The following is a 25,463-nucleotide window of genomic DNA, read 5'->3' as shown; positions in this document are numbered from 1 at the left end:
TGTAGGCAGGTGTATATGTCCCAGTATATGTAGGCAGGTGTATATGTCCCAGTATATGGAGGCAGAGGTATATGTCCCAGTATATGTAGGCAGAGGTATATGTCTCAGTATATGGTGGCAGAGGTATATGTCCCAGTATATGGAGGTAGATGTATATGTCCCAGTATATGTAGCCAGGGGGAACTAAGTGCAGAGTGGCTGGCTGGCAGCGGGCGGAACTTACCTCCGTGGCTCCATCTCTTGCAGGCGCGGGATCCATTTGCCGCTAGTCTGGTCTGATCCAGAGCAGCGGCTGCTGAACCAGAACTTCCGGCGCTGGAGCGAGACGGAGGTGAGTTCCGCCCGCTTCCAGCCAGCCACTCTGAACTTAGTTCCGGAGGAGAGAGCGAGGGAGGGAGAGCACGAAGGTGAGGGAAGGGGGGGGGGAGATGGCCCCCCTTCTCCACCGCTGCTCACAGCTCTCTTTCCACTGCGCTGCTCTCCTCCTGCTCACAGGCCTTTACGGACGCTGCAGAATTCCTTATGGAATTCACGGGCAGCTAAATATCAACCCGCCGGTGCCTGTCAGAGAGAGGCACCTGGGTGCAATGCACCCGCAGCACCCGCCCAGGCGCAGCCCTGACTGTAGCAGCCACCATTGTGCCAGTAGCAGGCACTAATTAGCAGCTGCCACTGTGCTAACTGCACACAGTATATGGGGTTATTTCCAGTGCAATTGTTAAATTTGACAAAATGTCACAAGCATAATATACCTAACGGCAATCAGCAAAAATGTGTTTAATTTAGCTAGTCCCCCCCCCCCCCAAGCACTCTCAAGAATGGCCATATGACACCTTTGCCTTAAAAAGTTTAGATGCCCCTGATTTAGGAGATCTGAAGCAGTAAAATTGGAGATTTTTCTTTGAACAAATGCCTGTTACACCACTCATGCATTGTCTACATAGAGCTCTTACCCTTGTGTGCCCATGGCAGGTACCAGGGACAAGAAACGTTCACATAGGTTCCAGGGACTCCATCTGGCCAGCAGGCGTAATCATCAAATGTTCGGTTACAAAAGTGACCTGTAGGGACAGATGATAGAACCAGGGTCAGGAAGGCAACAGGAAAAGAACAGCCAATCCCAACACACTAAACAACCCAAAAGGCACAAAGTAAACAACCAAAGGTGTTCTGCATGCCATTTGAAAATGGGCCAAACAAAACAGACAGGAAGTGCATTTGACTGGCTCAATTTCGAGCTGCTTTAAATTTGTATGCAAGCTGGAAAGATTAGCACCTCCCCAACTGCTAGGCCACCAAAAGATTCATCCAGCTCTACTAACAATAATGTATGTTTCCAGTGCCTGATACTCAAGCCATGAGCTCTACCAGCAATGTGCAAAACACCCCAATAACCTCAACTCCTAAATCTTGCTGTCTGGGGGTAACTCTACACTCTGTGCTCTCATTTGAACCACATACTAACACATTAGCAACCTCCTGCTGCTTCCATCTCAAAAATATCTCCAGAATTTGCCCCTTCCTTACACAAAAGGCTCCTGCTTGTTAAATCATTTCCCATCTTGAGTACTGCAACACCCTACTTTTTGGCCTACCAAACAACAGACTGGCTCCGACTGAACTCTGCTACCAGCCCCATCCATCTCTCCTCCCACTCTTCTGATCCCGACCCTCTCTTCCATTCCCTTTGCTTGCTACCTAATACCCAAATGAATCCTATTCAAACTCCTAACACTACAACACAAAGCTCTACAAAAGACATTCCCTCAATACATTTCTTCATTCATCTCCAGATACCATCCCTCCTGAAAGCTTTGCGCCTCCCAGAAGACCCTCTTGTCCTCTAGTTTGTTCACTTCATCTCAAGTCCTCTCTTTTGGAATGCTCTCCTGTCAGTTATGGTCAGAGTCTGGAAACCTTTAAATGTACTTTCAAGACACACCTGTCCAGACAAGCCTGTAATTAACTATATATAGCATTTGACACAGGGCCAGTTCTAGACTTATTGCTGCCTGAAGCAAACATCCTGCCCTCCTCATCCTGTCCCCACACCTTTAAAATTCAATAGTTACACCACACAGCAATCATCCCACATATAAACTGCAACAATTGCCCCGACACACCATCACTGATATTATAGATACAAAAAATACCCCAACATGTTGCATATTATCTCCCCAACCAAAGTACAATCACCAGTGATAATCAGCTAATTACGATCACGCAAAATTACATGTACATTTTCGGAATTATGCCTATACTTTTGGATTCGTAATCCAATTGACTTTGTTTAATCATTCGTAATTACGCATTAACTTTTCATAATTTACGCGTAATTTAATGCCAAATTTGGTGGTGCATAGTAAAGCCCCATACATGCTATTGCTACCAAAATTGCTACATATATGTTAAGGAGAATAGTGGGTATAAGTCAAAGTCAAAGGTCTTTTTGAAAAAGTCTTCTTTTACCTTGTATTCTCCTTAACATATGTAGCAATTTGGTAGCAATAGCATGTATGGGGGCTGTGCTATCTACAGCCGGCACAAAATTATACGTAAATTCATGCGTAATTACAAATGCTCACAATTACATACAAAAAAATGATGTTTTTCTCTGAAAATTTGCATTACCATTACGATGCGTAATTGTGAATGACGATGCGTAATTATGCATAGGCGTAATTTCTGCTCATCACTAGCAATCACCGCACCTGGTCTTAATTGGTGTTAGGTGGGCAAGTGTGCCGGTTCCTCATCATTTCTGCTCAGTGTGTGAGGGGGATGGGGGAGAGTGACTCAAAGTTACAGTAAGTCAGAAACAGGGACATTTTCAAAACGTATGCAAACTTCATGCAGATCCCAGGATGTTTACACATGCACAGCAGTTTAACCAAAGATTCTACTTAATAATTAATTAGCACAAGTAAGCAAGATGTTCAATTAGATTGAGAACAGTTGTTTATCTTTGAACTGCCTGACTCATTTAGCCCTTCAATATCTGCATGTATCTGACTTATAATCAGCACTGATCTATATCCCTCTGCCCTGTACTTGTATTTAAGATTTTATTTTATTTTAGGATACTTCACTTCCATAAATGAAATGAGCAATGTTTGATAGTTCTTGGTGTTTATATTTATGAAGGTGCCAATACATTTGTTGATATTTCCTGTTGATTCCAGGTAGTGTTGGGCGAACATCTAGATGTTCGGGTTCGGGCCGAACAGGCCGAACATGGCCGCGATGTTCGGGTGTTTGACCCGAACTCCGAACATAATGGAAGTCAATGGGGACCCGAACTTTTGTGCTTTGTAAAGCCTCCTTACATGCTACATACCCCAAATTTACAGGGTATGTGCACCTTGGGAGTGGGTACAAGAGGAAAAAAATGTTAGCAAAAAGAGCTTATAGTTTTTGAGAAAATCGATTTTAAAGTTTCAAAGGGAAAACTGTCTTTTAAATGCGGGAAATGTCTGTTTTCTTTGCACAGGTAACATGCTTTTTGTCGGCATGCAGTCATAAATGTAATACATATAAGAGGTTCCAGGAAAAGGGACCGGTAACGCTAACCCAGCAGCAGCACACGTGATGGAACAGGAGGAGGGTGGCGCAGGAGGAGAAGGCCACGCTTTGAGACACAACAACCCAGGCCTTGCATGAGGACAAGAAGCGTGCGGATAGCATGCTTTGTACCGCCATGCAGTCATAAATGTAATAAAGATAAGTGGTTCAATAAACAGGGACCACGCGGCAACGCTAACCCAGCAGCAGCAGACGTGATGGAACAGGAGGAGGCGCAGGAGGAGAAGGCCACGCTTTGTGAGACACAACAACCCAGGCCTTGCATGAGGACAAGAAGCGTGCGGATAGCATGCTTTGTACCGCCATGCAGTCATAAATGTAATAAAGATAAGTGGTTCAAAAAACAGGGACCACGCGGCAACGCTAACCCAGCAGCAGCAGACGTGATGGAACAGGAGGAGGCGCAGGAGGAGAAGGCCACGCTTTGTGAGACACAACAACCCAGGCCTTGCATGAGGACAAGAAGCGTGCGGATAGCATGCTTTGTACTGCCATGCAGTCATAAATGTAATAAAGATAAGAGGTTCCATAAACAGGGACCGGCAACGCTAACCCAGCAGCAGCAGCAGCAGCACACGTGATGGAACAGGAGGGGGCGCAGGAGGAGAAGGCCACGCTTTGTGAGACACAACAACCCAGGCCTTGCATGAGGACAAAAAGCGTGCGGATAGCATGCTTTGTACCGCCATGCAGTCATAAATGTAATAAAGATAAGAGGTTCCATAAACAGGGACCGGCAACGCTAACCCAGCAGCAGCAGCAGCAGCACACGTGATGGAACAGGAGGAGGCGCAGGAGGAGAAGGCCACGCTTTGTGAGACACAACAACCCAGGCCTTGCATGAGGACAAAAAGCGTGCGGATAGCATGCTTTTTACCGCCATGCATGCAGTCATAAATGTAATAAAGATAAGAGGTTCAATAAACAGGGACCGGGCGGCAACGCTAACCCAGCAGCAGCAGCACACGTGATGGAACAGGAGCAGGCGCAGGAGGAGAAGAAGGCCATGCTTTTTGAGACACAACAACCCAGGCCTTGCATGGACAAAAAGCGTGCGGATATAGCAGCAATGCTTTTTGCCGCCATGCAGTCATAAATGTAATACAGATGAGAGGTTCAATAAACAGGGACCGGAAACGCTAAACCATCCCAGATGTTCATTGGTCATGTTACTTGGTTGGGGTCCTGGAGTGTTGCGTAGTCGTTTCCAATCCAGGATTGATTCATTTTAATTTGAGTCAGACGGTCTGCATTTTCTGTGGAGAGGCGGATACGCCGATCTGTGACGATGCCTCCGGCAGCACTGAAACAGCGTTCCGACATAACGCTGGCTGCCGGGCAAGCCAGAACCTCTATTGCGTACATTGCCAGTTCGTGCCAGGTGTCTAGCTTCATGCCCGGTTTCAGGTCCAGCGGTGCCAGCCACAAATCCGTCTGTTCCTTTATTCCCCTCCAAATTTCCTCCCCTGTGTGCTGCTTATCCCCAAGGCAGATCAGCTTCAGCAACGCTTGCTGACGCATGCCAACAGCTGTGCTGCACTGCTTCCACGATCCTACTGCTGCTGGTGCTGACTTAGCGTTTCCGGATGAGGTACAGCTTTGAGATGCGTTGGAGGAGAAGGAGTCAGAGAGGTAGGTGCTGCTGTTGTTATCCAGTGGGAGGGACGGCGGTGCAGCTGTTTGCGGCGTGGGCAACACCCGTGCCGTAGCAGGTGAGGAATCGCTGCCAGGCTCCACAAGGTTCACCCAGTGCGCGGTAAGGGAGATGTATCGACCCTGGCCGAACGCACTCGTCCAGGTGTCAGTGGTGAGGTGAACCTTGCAGGCAACGGCATTCTTCAAGCTTCGGGTTATTTAGCTGACCACGTGCTCATGCAACTCAGGCACTGCAGAGCGCGCAAAGTGGTAGCGGCTGGGAACCACGTAACGTGGGATGGCCACTAACATCATGCCCTTGAAGCTGTTTGTCTCCACCACTCGATATGGCAGCATTTCGCAGGCCAGAACCTTGGCTATGCTGGCTGGCTGTTACTGCCACGGCCCGGGGGTCATTTGCTGGCAATTTCCTCTTGCGCTCAAACATCTCAAAGACAGACAACTCAACCGTAGGGCTGCACACCGAAGGGCTGTTGGTTGTTGTGTTTGATGAACACTGGGAGACCTCAAGAGCACTAGTCCGGAAAGTGACAGTGTCAGCATCGTCTGATGTTTGTGAATGTTGTGAACCACGCAATGGCTGGGCTACTGCTGCTGCTGAGGCGGGTCTGGTGGTGAGTCTGGTGAACCCAAGGGAGGCAGTGTTGCTGGTGGTACCCTGTCCTGCCGCGTTTGCCCACAGAGTGGGATGTTTGGATAGAATGTGGCGGCTCATGCTGGTGGTGGAGAGGTTGTTAATACTTTTCCCCCTGCTCAGGCGGGTCTTGCACACCTTGCAAATCGCCATGGTAACATCCTCAGTGCAGTCTTCAAAGAAAGCCCAGACTTTGGAGCACCTGCCTTGCTGGCGATTTCTGTTTGCGCCTCTTTTGCCTCTCACTTGAACTTCCATGCTTGCGGTGCCTGAAATTGCGCGCCGCCTACCTTGTGGCACAAGGCGAACTCGTGCAGCAGTGGGTTCCTCAACAGACTCATCTGTGCTGCTGCTACGACGGCGATGTTCTCGTTCACAAACAAAATCTGGGTCTATGTCCACATTGTCCATACCCTCCTCTTCCATCTCCTCAAACTCGTCATATGTCATTGTGGGGGGCCGCCGCCGTGGAGTAGAGCTCCCCAGAACAACCTCTGCGCAGCTCACTCCAACGTCGTCTGGTTATCTGGCAGTTGTGTGCGTGGTGTCGCTGCCGGTTGTGTCAGCTTTGTGCCCACTGGCTCCTTGTAACTGGCTGAGGACTCGGACCTCGTGCGTGATGTGCTGGTGCTGCTTAACCCACTGCTGGACGCTTGAGAGGTCATCCAAGTAATTATCTGGTCCTGTTCTTTTGGATCTGTGAGGGTTGTTGTCCTGGACAACATGGGCGGTATTGAGTGGGTTTTCTTGGGTGCTCCCCTGTGGCCTGTACGTGAACCGTCAGGGGAAACACCTCTTCCCTTGCCCCTCCCTCTTTCACCGGATTTCTTCCTCATTTCACTTATCCTTAAAGTACACGCTGACTGGCAGCAGTACAGTGGCAGTACAGAAATGCTATACAGTGGTGGGTGAGCGGTGTACCACTATTGTCAGCAGCGACACAGAGCACAATGCTATACAGTGGCGGGTGAGCGGTGTACTACTGTTCCCAGCAGACACAGAGTGGAAGTAAACACAATGCTATATAGTGTGGCTGAGCCGTGTACACAGAGTGGCATTAAACACAATGCTATATAGTCTGCTATATAGTCACCCCGAACAGGGTGATGTTCTGCAGAACCCGAACAGTGGCAAACACTGTTCGCCCAACACTACTGGGAGGGAACGCAGATTTTAGTACCTAAACACACGATACAACATGTTTTCCGGGGTCGGACTCTGAGGCACATACAGATGGTCCCGATCATCATCCTCATCATACAACTCTTCTCCTGAGTCTGACCCACCCACCACCTCTGCCACCCCAACATCCCCAGACACAGACCCCTCATCGTCCTCAACATTAACTTGGGATGCTGGCCTGAGCCAGACCTCCTCCTCCACATCAGGCCCCATTATCTCCTCAATGGCAGCCCTCATTAATCGCTCTGGCGACGGACCGATGGACACAACGTTCTCCTCCGGGGAGGGCTGCTGCTGACCACTGGCTGCTGGGGTGGATGTTATAGCTTGCGTGGGGCGTTGGCTGTTGCTGTTGTTGGGAGTGCTGCTCACAGCGGAGGTCTCTGGGAAACTCATGTTGAGCTCATATAGTGGTTGACGGTGAGTGGAGTATTACTGATCCCAGCAATATACACACTGACTGGCAGAGTACGCAATGCTATATAGTGTGGCTGAGCGGTGTACACAGAGTGGCAGTAAACACAATGCTATATAGTCTGGCTGAGCGAGCGGTGTACTACTGTTCCCAGCAGAATCAGAGTGGCAGTAAACAATGGTATATAGTCTGGCTGAGCAGTGTACACAGAGTGTCAGTAAACAATGGTATATAGTCTGGCTGAGCAGTGTACACAGAGTGTCAGTAAACAATGGTATATAGTCTGGCTGAGCGGTGTACACAGAGTGTCAGTAAACAATGGTATATAGTCTGGCTGAGCGGTGTACACAGAGTGTCAGTAAACAATGCAATATAGTCTGGCTGAGCGGTGTACACAGAGTGTCAGTAAACAATGCTATATAATCTGGCTGAGCGGTGTACACAGAGTGTCAGTAAACAATGGTATATAGTCTGGCTGAGCGGTGTACACAGAGTGTCAGTAAACAATGGTATATAGTCTGGCTGAGCGGTGTACACAGAGTGTCAGTAAACAATGGTATATAGTCTGGCTGAGCGGTGTACACAGAGTGTCAGTAAACAATGGTATATAGTCTGGCTGAGCGGTGTACACAGAGTGTCAGTAAACAATGGTATATAGTCTGGCTGAGCGGTGTACACAGAGTGTCAGTAATCAATGGTATATAGTCTGGCTGAGCGGTGTACACAGAGTGGCAGTAAACACAATGCTATATATAGCGTGGCTGAGCGAGGTGCACAGTGGCAGTACACACAATGCTATATAGTCAGGCTAAGCCGTGTACACAGAGTGTCAGAAAACACAATGCTATATATAACGTGGCTGAGCGAGGTGCACAGTGGCAGTACACACAATGCTATATAGTCAGGCTAAGCCGTGTACACAGAGTGTCAGAAAACACAATGCTATATATAGCGTGGCTGAGCGAGGTGCACAGTGGCAGTACACACAATGCTATATAGCCAGGCTAAGCCGTGTACACAGAGTGTCAGAAAACACAATGCTATATATAGCGTGGCTGAGCGAGGTGCACAGTGGCAGTACACACAATGCTATATAGTCAGGCTAAGCCGTGTACACAGAGTGTCAGAAAACACAATGCTATATATAGCGTGGCTGAGCGAGGTGCACAGTGGCAGTACACACAATGCTATATTAGTCAGGCTAAGCCGTGTACACAGAGTGTCAGAAAACACAATGCTATATATAGCGTGGCTGAGCGAGGTACACAGTGGCAGTAAACAATGCTATATATATAGTGTGGCTGAGCGAGCGGTGTACTACTGTTCCCAGCAGAGGCGTAGCTAGGGTTTTCAGCGCCCGGGGACAAAGACTATTAATGCGCCCCCTAAGGTGAAGGGTCGTGACCAAATGTGGGCGTGGTTATGGGTACTCCACATTTGGTCACGCCCCTTCAAATGTACATGGAGGTTAGCAGGCTCACGCTCACCCACCCTCCCTCAGTATGTACCTTCCAGCATGTTCCAAGACAAATTCAGCAATCATGAGCCCCCCACCCCCATCAAGACAAATTCCGCAATCATGAGCAAACATGAGGCCCCCAACAAGACAAATTTTGCAATCCTGAGGCCCCCAACAAGACAAATTCAGCAATCATGAGGCCCCTAACAAGACAAATTCAGCAATCATGAGGCCCCTAACAAGACAAATTCAGCGATCTTGAGGCCCCCAACAAATCATGAGGCCCCCAACAAGACAAATTCAGTAACCATGAGGCCCCCAACAAGACAAATTCAGCAGTCATGAGGCACATAAATAGACAGCATTTCACATAAATAGGCAGAATGTCCCCTTAATATGGTAGACACCTCTCACCTGGCAGCAGTTTCCCAAAATACACTCAATCTGACAGCAATGCTTGCCCAAAAATAGGTAGCCCCAGGTCTATAGGTGTCCCCAGAATAGGTGGCCAGCAGTATAGATGTCCCCAGAACAGGTAGCCAGGGGTAGAGATGTCCACAGAACAGGTAGCCAGGGGTATATGTGCCCAGTATATGTAGGCAGGGGTATGTGTCCCCAGTATATGTAGCCAGAGGTATATGTGCCCAGTATATGTAGCCAGGGGTATAAATGCCCAGTATATGTAGCCAGGGGTATATGTACCCAGTATATGTAGTTAGGGGTATATGTGCCCAGTATATGTAGGCAGGGGTATATGTGCCCAGAGTAGGTAGCCAGGGGTATATGTGCCCAGAGTAGGTAGCCAGGGGTATATGTGCCCAGAGTAGGTAGCCAGGGGTATATGCCCAGTATATGTAGGCAGGGGTATATGTGCCCAGAGTAGGTAGCCAGGGGTATATGTGCCCAGAGTAGGTAGCCAGGGGTATATGTGCCCAGAGTAGGTAGCCAGGGGTATATGTGCCCAGAGTAGGTAGCCAGGGGTATATGCCCAGTATATGTAGGCAGGGGTATATGTGCCAAGAGTAGGTAGCCAGGGGTATATGTGCCCAGAGTAGGTAGCCAGGGGTATATGTGCCCAGAGTAGGTAGCCAGGGGTATATGTGCCCAGAGTAGGTAGCCAGGGGTATATGCCCAGTATATGTAGGCAGGGGTATATGTGCCCAGAGTAGGTAGCCAGGGGTATATGTGCCCAGAGTAGGTAGCCAGGGGTATATGTGCCCAGAGTAGGTAGCCAGGGGTATATGTGCCCAGAGTAGGTAGCCAGGGGTATATGCCCAGTATATGTAGGCAGGGGTATATGTGCCCAGAGTAGGTAGCCAGGGGTATATGTGCCCAGAGTAGGTAGCCAGGGGTATATGCCCAGTATATGTAGGCAGGGGTATATATGCCCAGAGTAGGTAGCCAGGGGTATATGTGCCCAGAGTAGGTAGCCAGGGGTATATGTGCCCAGAGTAGGTAGCCAGGGGTATATGTGCCCAGAGTAGGTAGCCAGGGGTATATGCCCAGTATATGTAGGCAGGGGTATATGTGCCCAGAATAGGTAGCCAGGGGTATATGTGCCCAGAGTAGGTAGCCAGGGATATATGTCCAGTATATGTAGCCAGGGGTATATGTGCCCAGAGTAGGTAGCCAGGGGTATATGCCCAGTATATGTAGGCAGGGGTATATATGCCCAAAGTAGGTAGCCAGGGGTATATGTGCCCAGAGTAGGTAGCCAGGGGTATATGTGTCCAGAGTAGGTAGCCAGGGGTATATGTGCCCAGAGTAGGTAGCCAGGGGTATATGTGCCCAGAGTAGGTAGCCAGGGGTATATGTGCCCAGAGTAGGTAGCCAGGGGTATATGTGCCCAGAGTAGGTAGCCAGGGGTATATGCCCAGTATATGTAGGCAGGGGTATATGTGCCCAGAGTAGGTAGCCAGGGGTATATGTGCCCAGAGTAGGTAGCCAGGGATATATGTCCAGTATATGTAGCCAGGGGTATATGTGCCCAGAGTAGGTAGCCAGGGGTATATGCCCAGTATATGTAGGCAGGGGTATATATGCCCAGAGTAGGTAGCCAGGGGTATATGTGCCCAGAGTAGGTAGCCAGGGGTATATGTGCCCAGAGTAGGTAGCCAGGGGTATATGTGCCCAGAGTAGGTAGCCAGGGGTATATGCCCAGTATATGTAGGCAGGGGTATATGTGCCCAGAGTAGGTAGCCAGGGGTATATGTGCCCAGAGTAGGTAGCCAGGGATATATGTCCAGTATATGTAGCCAGGGGTATATGTGCCCAGAGTAGGTAGCCAGGTCAGGTGTCCCCCTCCCCAGCAGGAGGGGAGCAGCGCAGAGAAGAGCTGCTGTCCCTTCCTCGCTGTCCCCTCCAATGTCCGGGTGGCTCAGGCTGGCAGCGGCGGGCGGAACTTACCTCCGTCTTGTCGCAGCGCCGGATGGATCTACCGCTACTCTGGTCTGGTCCAGACCAGAGCAGCGGCTGCGCACTCGAACTTCCGGCCGGCGCTGGAGCGAGACGGAGGTGAGTTCCGCCCGCCGCTGCCAGGCCAGCCACCCGGACATTGGAGGGGACAGCGAGGGAGAGAGAGAGCACCTAAGGTGAGGGAAGGAGGGGGGATATGGCCCCCCTTCCCCACCGTCCGCACAGCTCTCCCTCTTCTCTGCGCTGCTCCCCTCCCCTCCGCCGCAAAAAAAAAAAAAACCCGCAGCTCAGCCAGGCTGAGGGCGCCCTCGGGGACCAGGCGCCCCGGGGCACTTGTCCTACCCCGACCCCCCCTAGCTCCGCGCCTGGTTCCCAGCAGCGACACAATGACTGGGGGGGACCCTGGCTAGCGTGGCTGGAGAGCGAACTACCCTGCCTGCCTACCCAAAGCTAAACCCACAGAGAAATGGCGGAGATATGACGTGGTTCGGGTATTTATTTACCCGAACCACGTGACCGTTCGGCCAATCAGAGCGCGTTCGGGCCCGAACCACGTGACCCGTTCGGCCAATCACAGCGCTAGCCGAACGTTCGGGGAACGTTCGGCCATGCGCTCTTAGTTCGGCCATGTGGCCGAACGGTTTGGCCGAGCACCGTCAGGTGTTCAGCCGAACTCGAACATCACCCGAACAGGGTGATGTTCTGCAGAACCCGAACAGTGGCGAACACTGTTCGCCCAACACTAATTCCAGGCAGATTCGATTAATCTGATCTCCAGAGTCTAGACATATAATAAAGATTGCTCTTATGCTGAATACACACGGTTCGTTCCCGCATCGAATGCGCCGCTCGATTCCCAACTAATCGATTTTTCCCGAACATTTCCGAGCGCATTTCGATGATTTTTAGGTCGATTGCCATGTAAAGTATGGCACATCGACCTAACAATCCATCGAACCACGAATCGGACATGTCGGAAATAAACAAATCGACGGGAATCGAGCGCCGGAACGAACCGTGTGTATCCAGCATTACACTCACAACTTTGTCCATAATCAGACACCATAAGGTCACTAGCCTGTGTGTAAATCTAAGGAATGTCTTCAGAGGGTTCGCTGAAAGGGATAGCCTACAAGTTTTTTTCCCCGTGTGACTGTTTTGCCTGTAACTTTGTACATGAAGTCATCAGAACATTGCTGCAGACTGAGACAGATGTTTTCTTCAAACCCTGGGGAACAGGGACAGTGCACAAATTCTTAAGTTTGTATAATTCTTTATCTGTGTGGTGGACACATTCAGTCATTAGAACAATGGTAGAGAGAGCAGAAAGGTTTTTTTAGGGCCCATTATCCGTTCACCACCTCTAGGGAGTGACGCTCTGAAATCTTTGCCTCAAGTCCCATAATGGTAGATCCAGCAGTGATTGGAGGTTCATTACCTCATCAGCTAACCCCGTGTCACCTTCCCCAGCGTCTCCACCACACTACCCTCTAGAGTGTAAGCTCACTAGGGCAGGGACCTCCTTCTAGAGTTTCATAAACCAGAATTGGTGATGTCTCAAACCACACATCAGCCGTGTGTGTATTTGTATTGCTGGATGTCATGATTGCACAGAGTTTGGAACTTGTCATGTACAGTATCTCTGCTCCACACTATTTGCTTTGTACTATGTGCAGCATTACAAAAGATGTTGGTGCTATATAAATATAAAGATATAATCATAGTAACCCCTTCTACTCCCCCCCCCCCCTCCTCCTTATTGGCTGGAAGCGCAGGTACCATATATACTGTATATACAGAATCTGCTATAATACCTAGTTTCTAATCTAGTTTATGAAAGACCAATAAGAGCCCAGTCTGTAATATTTTCTGCCGGCCGGCTGGACTCACATACCTGTATATTGAAAGTTAGAAGCTGCACATGTCGTGCAGAAAATGTATAGTTTTCTCAAGGAGATTAAAAGTTCCCAAAACAGGGGAAGTGAAATTGGCTTTTTTATTGAAAATGTGTGGATGTGCAGTGAGGTATTACAAGCTAATAAAGGAGAGGCGATGTATGGGGAGCCCCTGTGGATTATATATACACACACATACATTGAACACCAGGCCACAGGGCTGATTGCCGCTCTGTATGTATGGAGAGGGGTTCAGCCTGGCTGCTCACGCTCTGCAGGCTTCATATATTCACGTTCACTGGAGACGTTTGTTAAGAGTTTTCCAATCATGTAGCACAACCTTCGTACCCCCTGATAAGACAATATTCACGATATTTAATTAAACTGTATGGAAAGATATTCCTATAATCCACCTCTGCTTCACTGAGTGTGGCAGAGAGATCGGGTCCATCTAAAAATGGCGCAGGGAGAAAAATGGCGCACCGTTCTGCCGATAAATGTATCATAAAACGCTATTTACCGAAAATACATTAAAACGGTAAATAGCGTTTTATGCTACATTTATTTCAGCACGGTACGCCATTAAAGCAAGCAGGGGGCTGCGGGTCGCTAGTATAGGCAGCGGGGGTTGGGGGAGAGAGGCAGCGGACACTGAAGGGCATAGGCAGCGGACGAAGATGTGTTCAATATGCATACATTACCTTGTCCCGGGCCGCCGATCGCTCCTTCCCTCCGCTCCTGCACTTTCTAGTTTGTTTGCTGTAGTCCAGCAGCCGGCCAATCACCATGCGGAGACTGAAACCGCATGGTGATTGGCCGGCTGCAGGACTACAGTAAACGAATGGAGGAAGTGAAGGAGCGGAGGGAAGGAGCGATCGGCGGCCCGGGACAAGGTAATGTATGCATATTGAACACATCTTCGTCCGCTGCCTATGCCCTTCAGTGTCCGCTGCCTCTCTCTTCCCCCCGACCCCTCTGTCCTCAGAAATTTTGAAGCTTTATAACGCTATTTAGCGTTATAAGTGTAAGGCACACTGCCTGCGCCATTTTTTAACACTTATAACGCTAAATAGCGTTATATAATGCAAGTCTATGGGGCGCCCTTCTTATTCATCTGGCGCTGTGCGCCATTTTTAACTGTCCCGAGAGAGATCAACCACAAGATTAAAGAGGAACTCCAGTGAAAATAATGTAATAAAAAAGTGCTTCATTTTTACAATAATTATGTATAAATGATTTAGTCAGTGTTTGCCCATTGTAAAATCTTTCCTCTCCCTGATTTACATTCTGACATTTATCATATGGTGACATTTTTACTGCTGGCAGGTGATGTCAGTGGAAGGAGATGCTGCTTGCATTTTGTTGGCAGGTGGAAACAGTAAAACTGTAAACAGCTGTTATTTCCCACAATGCAACAAGGCTCCCACAGTGTGATGCCAGAATCGTGGTCCTGACAATATCAGCCAATGAGAGCCCCCTGATAATCCTTTTGTGTAAAGGAAAAGGTTTCTCATGGGAAAGGGAGTATCAGCAACTGATTGGGATGCAGTTCAATTCTTGGTTACGGTTTTTCTTTAAAGCACACCTGAAGTGAGAGGGATATGGAGGCTGCCATGTTTATTTCATTTTAAACAATAGCCTCTGAGGAAGCGTTGAATACGCGAAACAGCTGTCAGTCTGTCAGTGGGGGTGACAGCCTGTCACCCCCACTGAATCCTCCTTTAACTAGTTAATGCAAAATGGACGTTTTAAAACACCCTATTTTTGCACTTAAAACAGCCATTTTAAAACAATAGGTTTGCATTAACTAATAATCGGAGTACACCCGCGGGTGCCTAGGGGCACCCATGTTTGCATGATCGTGCACGCATTACTCCGCCAATAGGCTGGCGTTAATGTATATCAAAATTTTCTAATAAAAGTAGGACTTTGTTATTGCTTTTAGTGGTCCGCGGCCTTCAGAGTTCAGAGGTTTTATGTGAAGATTTGGCTGTCTGCGCATGATTGTATCAGTTATCATGCCCAGCACGGGGCCCATTGCCGCCGCATGGATCGTATTTATTGCGCAAAGTGTCTCAATTTACTGGTAATGTCCGCTGCACTTCCTCTATCGGAGAGCAATGATGTGAAGCCATGGGCCATCCAAGAGCTCGCATCTCAAAGCAGATAATGTTTTATTGCCGCCCCAAATATTCCCTTTTCATGTAAATGACACCCCATCGAATCACACAGAACCCAGGGTGGCTGTCAGACTAGATAATATATATTGAAATGACTGCCCTGAGCGTCCATATCTCCGGCGCCATCCCAGCGGCCGCCGCTTCAAGTGCTTCAATGATCAGTTTTCAAACATTTTAAAGTGTTTGGCGTGTTTAAAAAGCGCCAACTGTACCTTAAAAGTTCAAGCGATTGGTTTTAACAGCGTCTTGGAAGCAATCCAAGCCCAGGGAGAGACTCCGGCGGAGGAGATGGATGGATCTGAACACGCGGCGGGTAGTTAGCATTGCCTGAAATGCCGATATTATTTAAATTGCTGTTACTTTACACTTCATTGCAATAAACACAAACGGCTTTTGTTATTCATGACGCCTGCGGGGGAGCCGGTGCTAAATAAGTGACGAATTTATTTCATACGGAGCCGCAAAGTCAGGCTTACCGAAATACCGATGGGGAAAAATACAGGGAGCCAGAACGCCTCTGGAACTAACCGATGTACCTACCTCTCCTCATTACCATAATGCAAATACAACTTGTCTTGCGTACAGATGAGCATATAATTCTCTGTATCCTGCATTCCTGCATGCACAGGCAGCGCACGTAAATTTTACTGGGTGTTCAGCAAACTAAGCAATACATGCTACATTCTGGGGCAAAATACTGCACAGCACTGCCGAAGATGTCGGCGCTATATACAGTGGTGTAGCAATAGGGACTGCAGAGGAAGCAACCGCATCGGGGCCCTATGGGGCCCTTCCTCAACCAAAGTATTAGCTGTTTATTGATCCTTTGCTGGTAATATTCACTTTTATAGATGCTTTGAATAGCAACAATCATTAACAAACTCTTCCCCATCCCCTTCTTGCACCTCTAATGGCTCATACTCACGGGCAACTAAACTGCCTGTTGCTTGCACACGGGAGCGTGTGCGCGACAGGGCAGCGACAGCTCGTCGCCAGGTCCCTCCGCATACACACGGCGGAGGGACCTGGCAACTGATGCGGCGGAAGCTGTCGCTGTTGTCCCTCCCCCCGCCGGAAGCGCCGTCTATTTGTTATTATGTTGCTGTTGCTAGTCCGCGTACTCACGCGGACTAGCGACAGTTGCGGCGCAGTTGCGGCGGCGACTGTCGCCAGGCGATTGAAAGTTTCAATCACCTGGCGACATCAGCGACGGGCGACAGTTCGGGGTGCGCGCGCGTGCAACGCCGCATACTCAAGGGTGACCTGTCGCCGCAACACGCGCGCGCCGCGTGTTGCGGCGACAATTGTAGCCCGTGAGTATGGGCCATAATACTGTGGATGACCTTGGCAGGTTTTGTTGCACCGTATCAATTGTTATGTATAGAGTGCTGGGGGGGAGGGGGCAATGTTAAACTCGCATCGGGAACCATAGCTCCATAGCTACGCCACTGGCTATATAAATACTAAATAATAATAATAATACATTATAGAAGCAACACACACCTTGGGCTCGATTCACTGGGCATTCAGGACGCAATGTGACACGCGCAAAGATTCATGCGCGCAATGGTTTACACGCGTGTGCTAACAAGGTTATGCGCGTGTTACCGAGGCAGTGTAGCGGTAACGCGCGTGTAAACCATTGCGGGCCTCACATTGCGTGCAATGCATTAGCACGGCTTTGTGAATCGAGCCCCTTGTGTGCAAACTACAGGGTGTGCATTAGGGCTCTTTCACACCTGCCACGCAATTTAGTGCACACGGCATGCGTGGTGAGGGTTCCTTTTAATGTGAATTGGTGGCTCTAGCACAAGTTAAGCCACTGGGAAATCGTGTGCATCGTGTGATCAAGGCGTGAGTCGCCTGCGAAGTAGAGCGGACCCGATCAGGCTGGACTACTTCTGCTCTAAACGGATTGAGAGTGAGAGTGCTTGGAGTACCCTGTTGGCCCCCCTTTTCCTGGGATCCTGGGGGGGCCTCCACGTGGCGATCCTGGATAAGTGCTAAATGCTGTGCGAACTAATCCCCTGCAGGGCAAACATTTTGCGGTGAGTTAGTTGGCAAAACCCTGTATATCCTGGCATGCGAAAGCGAATGCAGGTTTGCTTGAGCTGTGCCTCATGAATAAGCTAATTAGGCCTTATCTGCAAAGCCAGGTATATAAGCCCCTAGCCGCGTCCCTCTAAAAGTAGATGTAACGCCCACATGCGCGCAACACTTGCAATACCATGGCCACCTTAAAGGAAAGGTTCAGGGACTAACTAAAAAAAATAAAAATCCATTTCCACTTACCTGGGGCTTCCTCCAGCCTGTGGCAGGCAGGAGGTGCCCTCGGCGCCGCTCCGCAGGCTCCCGGTGGTCTCCGGTGGCCGACCCGACCTGGCCAGGCCGGCGGCCAGGTCGGGCTTCTTCTGCGCTCCATGGTGCGTTTCACGCCGGCGCGATGACGTCATCAGACGTCCTCCGGGCTGTACTGCGCAGGCTCAGAACCTCCTGCCTGCCACGGGCTGGAGGAAGCCCCAGGTAAGTGGAAATGGATTTTTATTTTTTTTAGTTAGTCCCTGAACCTTCCCTTTAAGTTTTCTCCTTGAAGATGCAACGTTTTATCAATAAAATATTCAATAAATATATAACACTTTAGTGAATTCCAAATTAGATTTTATCCATGAGGTAAATTATCAAACGTTCGATGAAGTGTTTGATAAAGCTTAGTGAATTAAGGCCAATGTCCTTGCTTGCTGGGGGCTTTAATAACCACTTTGGTACCAGCGGTCTCTGGCCGCTTAGCCTCCTGAGCCCCAGAGGCAGGGGCATATCTGGGTAATATAGAACCTATGGCAAACACTGAATCACGGAGCTCTGTTGACTGTCATACCGACAGCAGTGCGAGTGGGTTGTAACAGCAGGAGCCCGGCGCGATCGGCGATCATCCCTACCGTATCTGTCTGTCTTCAAGATTTATCTCTACTAATTTGCCTACTAATGTTGCTTTATCTCAACTAATTTGTTTATCTCAGAAATTATCTATCCTTAAATTTGAGCGTTTACTCTTTTTCTGTTGTAGTACCAAACTTTTTTATACATAATACATTTAAAATAATAATTTTGTGAAATGCACATAAAAGCTGTCCCTGTATTGAGGATTTGAAGCTGTTTTCCCCACTGATACACCGCCAGCATGATGGCGTATTTACTAATTTTGTTTTATTTATTTTTTTCAGACTGCAGAAAGCTAATAAAACCGTACAGATTATATTTTTTTGATGATGTGTTCTAAATAAAAGGATAATGAAATGGTAAAAATAGCAGCGCGGTGGGGGAGGGGAGCGGGGACTCTGGAGAAAGTTGCCGTGTGATTATTCTTGGTGTGAGTCGCGTGGCCGGAACGTGTGCCGCTATCATTACAAGGGAGAGACACGTGATCGCTCCGGGTTCTGCATGTACTGAAAAGTCTATTAACCGCCACTAGTAAATACAACCTAGAGAAAAAAAAGACTTTCTGTCCCTGTGAACGTCCAGCGCAATTTATCGGCTGTTTTTCCAAAAAACGTGGGATGAACACGGTCTGCTTTGTTTACGACTCTTGTAAAAGAATAATGGCTCAAATCCCCTGAGGTTTAATAACGTCCCTGGAACTGGGGTCACCCAAAACGTGTGCGTGACCAATAGGAAGGAAAATAATTTACTGCTAATCTTGATAGGCAGCCCTTCACAGATGCCTGCAGCAGTGGTGTCCATACTGGGCGAGCTGCAGTCTATTGATCTCGTTATTGTATTGTTTTATCTGCTCAGGGATAGAGAGATGCTCTCTGAGATGCTAATAATAACCAGCAGCATACAATTTGCATCTCCTTGACTACTCTCCTCTCGGGGACTCTACTCAATTTAGTAAATTCAGCATCTGTTGGCCCGATCCACAAACTTCCAGGATCCTAAATGCTGCCCATACCGAACATTATCTAGCTGACAGTTATGCTTGGTGTTATGTATGCGCAAACATGGGCCAGGGCCAGTTGTAGACTTTTTGCTGCCTGAGTCAAACTTGTGAGGATGCCCCCCCCCCCCCCCTTTCCCCCTCAATTTGGAATGATCTCACAGCACCTGACAATTTACTCTCCTTAATTTAATGTTCTCACATGAAATGCTGCAGCTCAACACACTAACACACTAGCTGGCTGTGAGTCTGTGACAAACAAACTGCTCACCCTCAGCCACTCAAATCAAATCAAACAAATCAAAGATAGCTTTATTGGCATGACCAAGATTCATTACAGGTATTGCCAAAGCAAGGGGAAATAGGGGACATGGGAGGGGGTGGGGTAGGGGGACAATGTCTAAGCAGTCTGTGGACATTTTTAGGTTTACAGTTCCGTTATGCTCCTCTCAGTCTGTGGCATGCTGTGACATAGTGTGCAGCGATTGCGGATTCATCTTCTCCCAGTTGGATATATGTTTTTCTCTCATCTTCTAGTGTGAGAAAGTCTGGGAATAGTTCCAACAATTTCTTAAAGTAAGTGTCCCTGGTTGCAGTATAATAGGAAGTGGCAGTGCAATAGGGCAGTGCAATTTGGGGCAGTGCAATAGGAAGTGGCTTTCATCCTCAATGGTCTTCTGCTCACAGTGTTGGCAAAGTCTCTCCTCCCTGGGTTTGTACGTCTGTCTGTGTCTCCCAGACTTTATTTCGAAGGTTGTGAGCACTCAATCTGCAGACACTCAGGATTTTCCTCTCTTGAGAGTTTTGCAGCTTTTCCAGGTATGGGGCCATTTTATATTCTCTTTGTAGAGATTGGTATATGGTTAGCTTTTGTGACTGTTTTATTTCACTCCTCCATTTTTCCACAAAGTCTTCTTTGCTCTTAGCTGTGGTGTGTTTTATCTGGACTTTTGTTATGACCTGTGGGCCGGGGGTTGGAGGGAGTATAGAGCTGACCACGACTTTCAGTGCACACGGCTTTTCTTGGTCTTCATTGTGCAGCATGGCTTTGTAGTGGGGTGAGTCAGGGCTGCTGCTCTGTAGGTGGGCCCAGAAGGACAACACTCTCTTCTGTATCTCAAGCAGTAATGGGAATCTCCCCAGCTCAGCTCGGCAGGCATTGTTTGAGGTACTCCGATGGACATGGAGAAGGTGTTTGCAGAACTCAAGGTGGAATATTTCTGTTGGGCTGGATTCCCATTTTGATTGATCAGGGTAGGTGAGGGGCCCCATACTTCACTTCCATACAGTAGGATTGGGGTGATGACACTGTCAAATACTTTCAGCCAGACCTTTACTGGTGGTTTGAGGTGGTACAGTTCTTTCCTGATGGCATAGAACGTTCGACATGCTTTGGCTTTTAGGGCCTCCATGGCTGACTTAAGGCTTCCTGATTGGTTGATTTCCAGACCAAGGTAGGTATATGTATCAGTTCTGCTGATTTCACAGTCATTGAGTATAAAGGATGGGCTCTGGGCTGACCTGTTTTTCCTCTGGAACACCATGGTTTTGGTTTTCTTTAGATTAATGGGGAGTGCCCATGTTGTGCTAAATTTCTCCAGGATTTCTAGGCTATCTTGTAGACCTTCTTTAGTTGGCGATAGCAGTAAGAGGTCATCTGCGTACAGTAGGAATTTCACTGTTGTGTCATGCAGGGTGAGTCCTGGTGCTGGTGAAGCCTCTAGGGCTGAGGCTAATTTGTTGATGTATATGTTGAAAAGTGTTGGACTCAGGCTGCAACCCTGTGTTACCCCCCGACCCTGGAGGAAAAAAGGTGTTCTTTTCCCATTTACTTTCACACTGCACTTGTTCCCAGTGTATGAGCTCTTTATGACATCATATGCTTTCCCTCCTATTCCGCTCTCTAGGAGTCTCAGGAACAAACCTGGATGCCACACTGAGTCAAAAGCCTTTTTAAAGTCCACAAAACAGGCAAATATTTTTCCCTTTCTTCGTCTGTGTACATGGTGCTTGATAAGGGTGTGCAGGGTGTAGATGTGGTCGGTGGTGCGATCATTTGGCATAAAACCTGCTTGGCTCTTACTGATAACATTGTGCTGTGTGAGAAAGGTGAGGATTCTCTTATTCAGGATGCTGTTGAACAGTTTTCCCAGTGTGCTGCTCACACAGATGCCTCTGTAGTTGGCTGGGTCATAGTGATCTCCACTCTTGTAAATGGGAGTTATAAGTCCTTCATTCCAGACTTCTGGGAAGTAACTGGCGTACAGGACCAGGTTGAATAGTTTCCATATTGCAGCATGGATTTCTGGGGTGCCAGATCTGATCATTTCTGATAGGATTCCATCTGTGCCACTAGCTTTTTTGCCTTGCATGGATTTTATCTTCTCTTTTATTTCCTCCAGTGTGAAAGGTGTGTCAAGTGGGTTTTGAAAATCTTTCACCTTCTCCTCCAGGTTCTTTAATTTGCTGAATATTTGTACTTGTTCTGGGCTGAGTTCTTTTATAGGAATATCTCTGTATAGGTCTTTGAAGTATGGTAGCCAGACTTGGCCATTTTGGATATGGTGATTTTGTTTGGGTTCTTTGCCAATTTGTTTCCAGGTCTCCCAAAAGGAGTTGTCTTGCAGGGATTCTTCAAGCCGTTCGAGTCGATTTTGGATGTGATTTTGTTTTTTCTTTTTAATGGTCGCTTTATATTGACGTTGTGCTGCGTCATGTGCTGTCCTCAATTCTATGTTGTTTGGATGTCTGTGTTTTTTGTTTGATATGGCTCGTAGGTTGTTTCTTAGTGTCTTGCATTCACTGTCGAACCATTTGTTTGAGTTTTTCTTTAGTGGTCTCTTTTGGGCAGTCCTTCTTATGTTGGCCATTTCTGCAATGGTGTGTAATATCTGGTTGAAGTACTTTGCTGCTTGCTGCACGCCTTGTTGATCAGGGTGGTAGGTATACGTTTGATAGTCCAGAAGTAGCTGTATTGCTTCTGGTCTGTTGAGAGTCTCCTTGTACTTTATGGTTGATTCTCTGGACCATTTAAAAGTGGGTGGTAGGTTATACAGGCTTCCTGGATGTTGTTGTACAGAGGGTTTGCTTGAGGAATTGATGTATAGTAGGATTTGGTTGTGGTCTGACAGGTGTGATTGTGGGGTGACTATGAAAGCACGGATGCTTGCAGGGTCCATGTCACTGATGGCATAGTCCACCACACTACTACCTACATGGGAGTTTAGTGTATATCTCCCTAGAGAGTCCCCCTTGGTTCGGCTATTAAGGATGTGAAGTCCTAGACCTTTGCAGAGGTTCAGCAGTTGTTTCCCATACTTATTGACTGTGCTGTCATAGCTGTTTCTATCTTTCTGTATAGTTTCAGGGTACTGGGTCTCGGGTCCAAATATATGGAAATTGCCTTCTGAGGTGAGGTAGTCTTTTTCTGTTCCTGTTCTGGCATTTAGGTCACCATAGATAAGTATTTTCCCCAAGGTTTGGAAGTGAGCAGCTTCCCTTTGTAGGACTTGGTAGCTCTCTGGATTAGAGTATGGTGATTCTGCTGGCGCAATATATGCTGCACAGAGGTAAATGTCAGTCTGAGAAGAGATGATGGGGCTGCTTAACTTTAACCAGATGTGGCTGTTCCCTCTCTTCACTGGTTAGATGTATTCTTGGAGCTCCTCCTTATACCAGATTATAATCCCTCCTGAGCAGCGGCCCTGCTTGATATGTTTGTGTTTCTGGGCTGCGACAGTGAATTCCCGATAACCAATTGGTACTGATGACTCGTCCTCTGTCTGGGTCCATGTCTCTAGGAGGATCAGTATGTCCACCTTTCTTAGTCTTTCGTCAAAGTCTGGGTAGTTTATTTTGGTTCCAAAAGCTGAAGCATTCAAGCCTTGAATATTCCAGCTGCTAATTATGAGGGGTTTCATGTTGTGTTTGGTTTACCTTGTAATGAGCGGTTTATAGAGCAGTCAGTTTTCCACAGTCCATCCTTCAGCATATTGTGTGTGGCGAGAAGCAGTTTCCTTAGTTCTTCTGCCCTGTCAGTGCTCTGTGGTGTTCAGGGCCGGATTTGTGGGAAGGCCGGGAAAGCCCGTGCCTAGGGCGGAGCCAAGGAAGGGGCGGGTTGACGAGCAGTCCAACCAATGTCCAAACAGCTGCCGATACCATTTCTCACAAAAATGTAGCCCGTGCTTTGCTCTGCACACAGAAGATTGTGTGTGCAGCAGCAGCAGCAGCAGCAGCAGCTATAGAGAGGAACAGAGGGGCCGGGCAGCTTTGCTAATTTGAGTGTGACAGGAGCAGTGGCAGTATCGCTGCAGCCCTGCTCGCTGTCATTGTGTATAAGTCACACATAAAGGCTGCCCCGCCCCCACTTCCTCCCCTCTGCTTGTGTGCCCGGGCCATGTGAAGCTCTCAACAGGAGTTCTGCGTTTAGCAGACAGGAATGTGTCACTCAGGAGTCTCAACTCCTCCGCCTCTTTTCCACATGGCTGTCTAAACCTGCAGGGATTGTACACAGTTGCCGGTGCATCAGTCCTGGTCTCACATAAGGGCAGCAGGAGTGATTCACTGGAGGAGGCACCCAGGATAGTGTAAGTTGAAGATGCACTGTTTTAAACAAGACCTTAAGCTAAAATAAAAAACCACAAACAGGATTTACACATTCCTGGGGTTTCTTCTAGCCCCCACCCCCATAGAGTTCTTGCCTCTTAGTTCCTTAGGACTCCTGTTATATTGTTGTCACCCTTCTTACTTGCTACTGGGCACAATCACAGCTATGGCGCATGCAATATTCTGTGTGCACAGCACCTCCTCAATCATGCTCCCAGCACAGCAGCCACAGCAAGTAATGTGTTTTGCGTGTACGATTTGGAATATTTATGAAGTATGCTTGTGCATATGCTCTGGACCACGGTTGCCTTGCCGCTTGGAAGCATAATGGAGGAGATTGCATGCACCATAGCTGCAACTGATATCAGTCGCAGCTTTTTAAGTATAGCTACAGCAGATGGAGAGGAATGTAAAAGAACTGAGGGGCCAGAAGCAGTATTCCTCCCCCTGCAGCTAGAAGAAGCCCCAAGTATGTGTAAATCCTGTTTTTTATGCTTAGATCACATTTTTTGGAATTGTGCAGTGGTGTTTTTTTATTCTTTAAATCAGACTTGAGCTGTGCTTAAAATTACCCTGAGACGAATAATAATAATAGATTTACACATACCCGGGGCTTCCTTCAACTCCCTCTGCACCGATTGCTCCCACGCCATCATCCTCCGCCTTCTTCTCCCGTTAGCAGCCCCATAACTTTGGCCATTCGGCTGGGAGCGTTCTGTGCCTGCGCAGTAGTACTGCTCAGACACAGAGTACTTCCAGCAATGGGGTGCCTGCAGTGCGTCCCCACTCGCCAAGCTATCAGGTCTGCTAACGGGAGAATTAGGAGGAAGATGGCATGGGAGCGATTGGTGCGGAGGGGGCTGAAGGAAGCCCCAGGTAAGTATAAAACGTATTATTATTCATCTCAGGATCACTTTAAAACTCTGCACTTTTACTCACCTGGGGCTTCTTTCAGCTCCCTGTAGTCTGTGAGGTCCCACAGCATTCTCTGGTCCCCCTCCATTCTTCCACTGGCAGCTCTGTAAGTTTAGCACTCCGACTGCACAGGCACGGTCCCATTCACGCAGCCTTCTCAAGTATGCCCCCATCCCATCCTGGTCCTTTAACCCACACTGTGGCCCCCAGTTCTGGTACTCCCATCCCCCTAAAGCAGGAGTGGGAGGGGGGTCATTAGGATACCTGTAATGAGGTGATGTGCTCATCTGGCTACTCATACTACTTCCAGAGACCCTCTTATTCCTTCCCTGTGTGTACAGGCACAACTGTACTAGGTATGTGCAAGTACATGCCCAGTAGCACAAAGCAGCTTGTGCAAAGAGGAACAGGCCATACACAAGTGGCTTTGTGCTACTGGACATGTACAGACCATACTCAAAGATGACCAGTACAATTGGGCTTGTACACAGAGGGAAGTACAGCCTCGAGGAAGAAGAAGGTCCCGAGCAGTAGTGGTGGGGCCTGAATATACTCAGAGGGTCCTAGCACTAGAACAGTGGGCCCCAGGAG

At 48.3% G+C, this 25,463-nt stretch overlaps 1 protein-coding gene across 1 annotated transcript in view; it reads right to left on the bottom strand.

Annotated features, from left to right (window-relative positions):
* The window catches only part of GLP1R (glucagon like peptide 1 receptor), a 293,472-nt gene extending 268,512 nt beyond the window's left edge, over window positions 1–24,960 (bottom strand). The window contains exons 1-4 of the mRNA XM_068233438.1: window positions 24,897–24,960; window positions 21,899–22,911; window positions 13,508–13,589; window positions 954–1,061 (exon numbers count right to left, since the gene is read on the bottom strand). Coding sequence (XP_068089539.1) covers window positions 954–1,061; window positions 13,508–13,589; window positions 21,899–22,911; window positions 24,897–24,960 — 1,267 coding nt within the window. The remainder of the gene's footprint in view (window positions 1–953; window positions 1,062–13,507; window positions 13,590–21,898; window positions 22,912–24,896) is intronic.
* Window positions 24,961–25,463: the final 503 nt, after the last annotated feature.

This window comes from Hyperolius riggenbachi, chromosome 4 (assembly GCF_040937935.1).
Source record: "Hyperolius riggenbachi isolate aHypRig1 chromosome 4, aHypRig1.pri, whole genome shotgun sequence".
NCBI lineage: Eukaryota > Metazoa > Chordata > Amphibia > Anura > Hyperoliidae > Hyperolius > Hyperolius riggenbachi.
The sequence above is the reverse complement of the archived record's forward strand: the minus strand, read 5'-3'. Positions and strand labels throughout refer to the sequence as shown.